This window comes from Nicotiana attenuata, chromosome 2 (assembly GCF_001879085.1).
Source record: "Nicotiana attenuata strain UT chromosome 2, NIATTr2, whole genome shotgun sequence".
NCBI lineage: Eukaryota > Viridiplantae > Streptophyta > Magnoliopsida > Solanales > Solanaceae > Nicotiana > Nicotiana attenuata.
In genome coordinates this window covers 29675527-29679804 of record NC_031990.1, presented here as the reverse complement: position 1 = coordinate 29679804, position 4278 = coordinate 29675527, and the positions used below count along the sequence as shown (strand labels likewise).

General features: G+C 37.7%; 1 protein-coding gene across 2 annotated transcripts in view; it reads left to right on the top strand.

The window, feature by feature from the left end:
- Positions 1–4278, top strand: part of LOC109206336 (serine/threonine-protein kinase ATM) — an 87074-nt gene that overhangs the window by 26350 nt on the left and 56446 nt on the right. For both annotated transcript variants that reach the window (XM_019369168.1, XM_019369160.1), the window contains exons 27-38: positions 647–693; positions 766–829; positions 979–1053; positions 1142–1261; positions 1447–1632; positions 2190–2311; positions 2395–2464; positions 2579–2706; positions 3196–3337; positions 3436–3576; positions 3686–3784; positions 3878–3924. In XM_019369168.1, the coding sequence (XP_019224713.1) occupies positions 647–693; positions 766–829; positions 979–1053; positions 1142–1261; positions 1447–1632; positions 2190–2311; positions 2395–2464; positions 2579–2706; positions 3196–3337; positions 3436–3576; positions 3686–3784; positions 3878–3924 (1241 nt within the window). The remainder of the gene's footprint in view (positions 1–646; positions 694–765; positions 830–978; positions 1054–1141; positions 1262–1446; positions 1633–2189; positions 2312–2394; positions 2465–2578; positions 2707–3195; positions 3338–3435; positions 3577–3685; positions 3785–3877; positions 3925–4278) is intronic.

Below are 4278 nucleotides of genomic sequence, written 5' to 3'. Positions count from 1 at the left end.
AAGTAATACGGTAGAGTTACTACGACGCGAGTTCTAGTCCCACCCCCCCCCCACCCCCCACCACACACACACACACACAACTAAAAAAAAAAAAAAAAATTAGAGGCTGGTTTTGCTTGGCAAAATTTGAACATCTCTTACCGAGGAAGACGCGGTAACAAAATATAAGTTTTTGAGCCTGTAAAATATAATTTATTATTAACATAAATGTAAACGGAAGGTGCACCATAAAGAGATTTTTACTGGCCCTAAAATGCCTGCTAGGTTGATTATTGAAAGAGGTTTGTTTTCCGTATTTAAAGAGGGGTATTTGCTTGAGCCTTTTCCTTATCTTTGGTTGCTGTTGGTAAGAGGTTATCAGGTCCAATTGTATAAAAGTTGAGTGTCATGATATTGCTAACTTTAAGATGTTCCAATTTAGCATGTGTTTCCATTGTGCTGAAACCCAAGTTATTTTTCTTTATTGTTACCCAGCTGACACCTGACCTGATGAACATGATTTTACATCAGATTTGTTTAAGGGGATTTGTTGCAGTGAACACATTAATTTGCTGCAATTATTAGAGAGTGCATGTATATCTCTTCGCCCAAGATTAAATATTTTGACTTTATGAGGTTATATCTGTCCAATTTGTTGGTTTTGCAGGCTGTTTTTATGGTATGTGTTATTGCTGCTATTAACCCTTGTCTAAGGTAATCAAAAGTCATCAGCTAGTCATGTTTTTCTGGGAGGTCACTCGATTCTTAATTTTTTCCTCTTTTCAGGAAACTTGTTATTGTTGTCCTTGATAATCTATCAAGGGAGTTAAAGTATACTTCTAGGTCAAAGGTATAAATAAATCTCTGCCAGTATTTGCTTATGTTGGTTAAAGAGCATAGGCAATCAGCCTTATAATTCTTGGTGAAGAAGTGTGAGATTGTCAACCTGCTTGATCTTTTAAACATTTTTCTCTCTGGCACAATCTTGTCTGTTTGCAGTATATGGAAGAACTTATGGCCCCAATCCTCTTTAATTGGGTTGCTTCTGGTGTAAATTTAGCTGCTCTTCTCGAGGTAATGTGTTTCTTTTTTCTAATCCGACTCATCATCAACAATTTGTTGCGACCCAAGTAGCTGACACATTAGTTATACTTCATGCCAGGCAAGGGATCTGTTCGTCTTCAATGTAGAGCCTATGAATTTCATTCAGTCCTGCTGCCGTTGGCTTCTTCCATCTTTAATCTTGCATGGTGACATTTCTAACATGAATTGGCTTGCGAAGGTTGTAGTTTGTTTAGTCACTTTTCGTTCAGTTACAATTTTAAGTTAGCGATATACTTGTATGATTTCTCTAATATTCTTATGGTGCTTACTCTACAGGTTCCATGCTTTCTCTGTTGAATACTCTCAGCTATTAGTCACTGTTCTACTCCGTACCTGAAATTTCTACATTTTTATCTTTTGCAGGTTGCTTGTGAGCCTCTTGCTGAAATGATTAAGAATCACTTTGTGGATATTTTCTCTGTTTGTATTACGTTACACTCCAGTAAGAAGGCTGGTTGGGAGAAGGGATCAGCTGTACTTGAAAGTTCAATTCTGGATATTGCTAAAATATCTGAAACTGAAAGAGACAAGCTTATAAAGAAGCACATGGTATGACTCTCTTTTATACTCATCCGAGTTAACATTTTCATGATTTATCTGAAATGAAGTATGTGAAGGGGAGCCTTGGCGTAATTGGTACAGTTGCTGCATGTGACCAAGAGGTCACGAGTTTAAGCCGTGGAAACAACCTCTTGCAGAAATGCAGGGTAAGACTGCGTACGATAGACCCTTGTGGTCCGGCCCTTCCCTGGATCCCACACATAGCGGGAGCTTAGTGCGGTGGGCTGCCCCTTTTTGTTAATCTGAAATGAAGTGTGTGGTATGCGAGGAAACAGCTGAAATTTTTCTTCTTGTGTAGAGATTTGCTCGCATGAACCTCATATCTAATTGCATAGGTTTGGGATAACGTCTGTTTCTCTGCATAGCAGTGGCTTCTATGGAGAGTAGTCTACGATGCTATAATGTGATATGATTGCTTCAATTTTTTTATAAGGCTGAATGTTTCATGTATTATCTCAATGTTACTGTAGTCTTCCTCTTTCACATGAAAAATCAATCTTCTTTCCCAAGCTTTCTCTAAATAATTCCATCATATGTTTATGCAGGTTTCAATCGTGAATACTATTTTCTCTCTTGCTTCAACAGCTGTGGACCCTGTTCTTCCTTTATTTTCCAAGGAGACAATTGCACGTGCAATTATGACAGTTGTGGATGGATTCTTGGAGATGTGCAGTATCTTTTCTCGGTCATTTTTGTAATTTATGCTGTTGTTGGCATGTCTTTAAATTTGCTTTTACTGCTTTCTTGTAGAGATGACTCTTGTCAAAATTTTGGCCTTATTGACAAGATTAACATTTTCCGACCTGATCGAGTATTTACGGTACTGCTCGCGATTTTTGTATATATATTTCCCCGGTGAATTTTTTGTTTGACTATATGTCTTACCTAATAACTGCTGGTGGACAATTTCTAAATAATGAATATTGCTGTGCAGTTTATAGTAGAGATGCATTACAAAGTTGCTGCAGCTGGTCATTTCAGGCATAAATCTGACAGGCTTGCTGGGATTGAAGTGCTTATTGATGTATTAGGGCATCGAGTTGCGGTTCCTAGTACTGCCAGGTAAGCTTAAATTGGACTTATGCCTCTGCTTAGGGGGACAGTATTTCATGGTGAGGGCAAATGCGTCTCCCTTTCTCTTGTTAGCTTTGAACAAGCTGAGAAGGTCATCTGGGAAATGCAATAGCTTTTTAATTTGTTGTTGTGTTTGATTGGAATTTCAAATGTTAATTATGAACTTTTCACTTTGCTTTTTATGTTTGTCCAATATAGCTGTTTATTTATTTGAGCACAAACTTACAATTGTTTCATATTTTGAAGTAAAATAACTATGATGCATTTTCAGTATAGACTTGAGTAAAATTGTCTGAGCTTTTGTTTGTCCTCAATTTTATTTATACATGGCTGATCTGAGGTGGTACTTGTATGCCGTGGTTGTGGTGCTTTACTGCTTCCCTGCGTTGCTTAGCTGGTGCTACTTTTACTCAACTTTTATTAAACATTTATTTCATGCTTAGAGGATCTCGCATCTGACATTAGTTTTTTTTCCAGTTATCTCCTCAACTTGATTGGTCAATGCTTGGACCTTGATGCTTTGCTGGACCAATGTTGTCGAATGATCTCTTCATTGCTAAAGTTTTTCAAAATAAAGCAATTGGAGGGAACCACTGTTGTCCTAGGTGAACAGCTTCAGGTTGATGTCACTGAGGCTCTTATTTTGATATTTATCTATATTATTTATGCCATAATCTTCAAGTGTTTTTTAACCTTTTGCCATTTTTTCCGTTACAGTTTTTAATTTCCAAGTTGGTAATGTGTTGCATTTCTTCCGAGTCTAGTCCCAAACTGTCAGCTGACACATCATCTCAAGTTTTGTCTCTGCTCAGCCAACTTACCTTGGACTCTGACCCATCTCTACACGAGTACATTAAAGTATGCATTTATGTTATTCTTATTACCTGAACAGTTTGGACCATCATAGTGCCTGAGTAGCCAGTGGAATGCTCATTGGCCTTACTAATTGCTGTGTGCGTCACTTCAGGAACTAGAGCCATTCCCTAACCTCGATTTATTTCATGATATACGGATGTTCCACGAGGAACTAAGTCAAAATTACTCGCCTAGGGAGCACTTGTCAATCGTAAGTCACTTGGAACTTGAATGAACAGTTTGATGACCTTTCATTTTGTTATTCATAACACTTAATTTCATTTATCTTATTTGGCTGTTTCAGTTAGGGAAACGATCTCGCTACCTTCCGCCAAGGTTACTTGTCTGGAGGTAATACAGCTTCTACTTTTCATATTGTCTCTTCAATTGTTATCCTTTTAAGCATGACTTGGTTGTGTGGACTAAAATTGAGTTCTATAATCTTTTTTTTACACATGTCGAAGTCAGTAAATAGAGCGTCGATCACTTGCTAATAAAGAACTATTACTTCTCAGTTTTAAAATAGAAGTAACAAAGTGAACTTCAATGGGGCATATCAATGTATCTTATACTACTACTATTGAATAAAAGTTTCAATGTGTTTTCATTGCCCCAATTCAGAGATAGTCTCTATGCTGTATCACTTCTTCCCAAATTATAGAGGGCAACACCCACGCCCACTCTCTCTCTCTCTCTTCCCCCCCC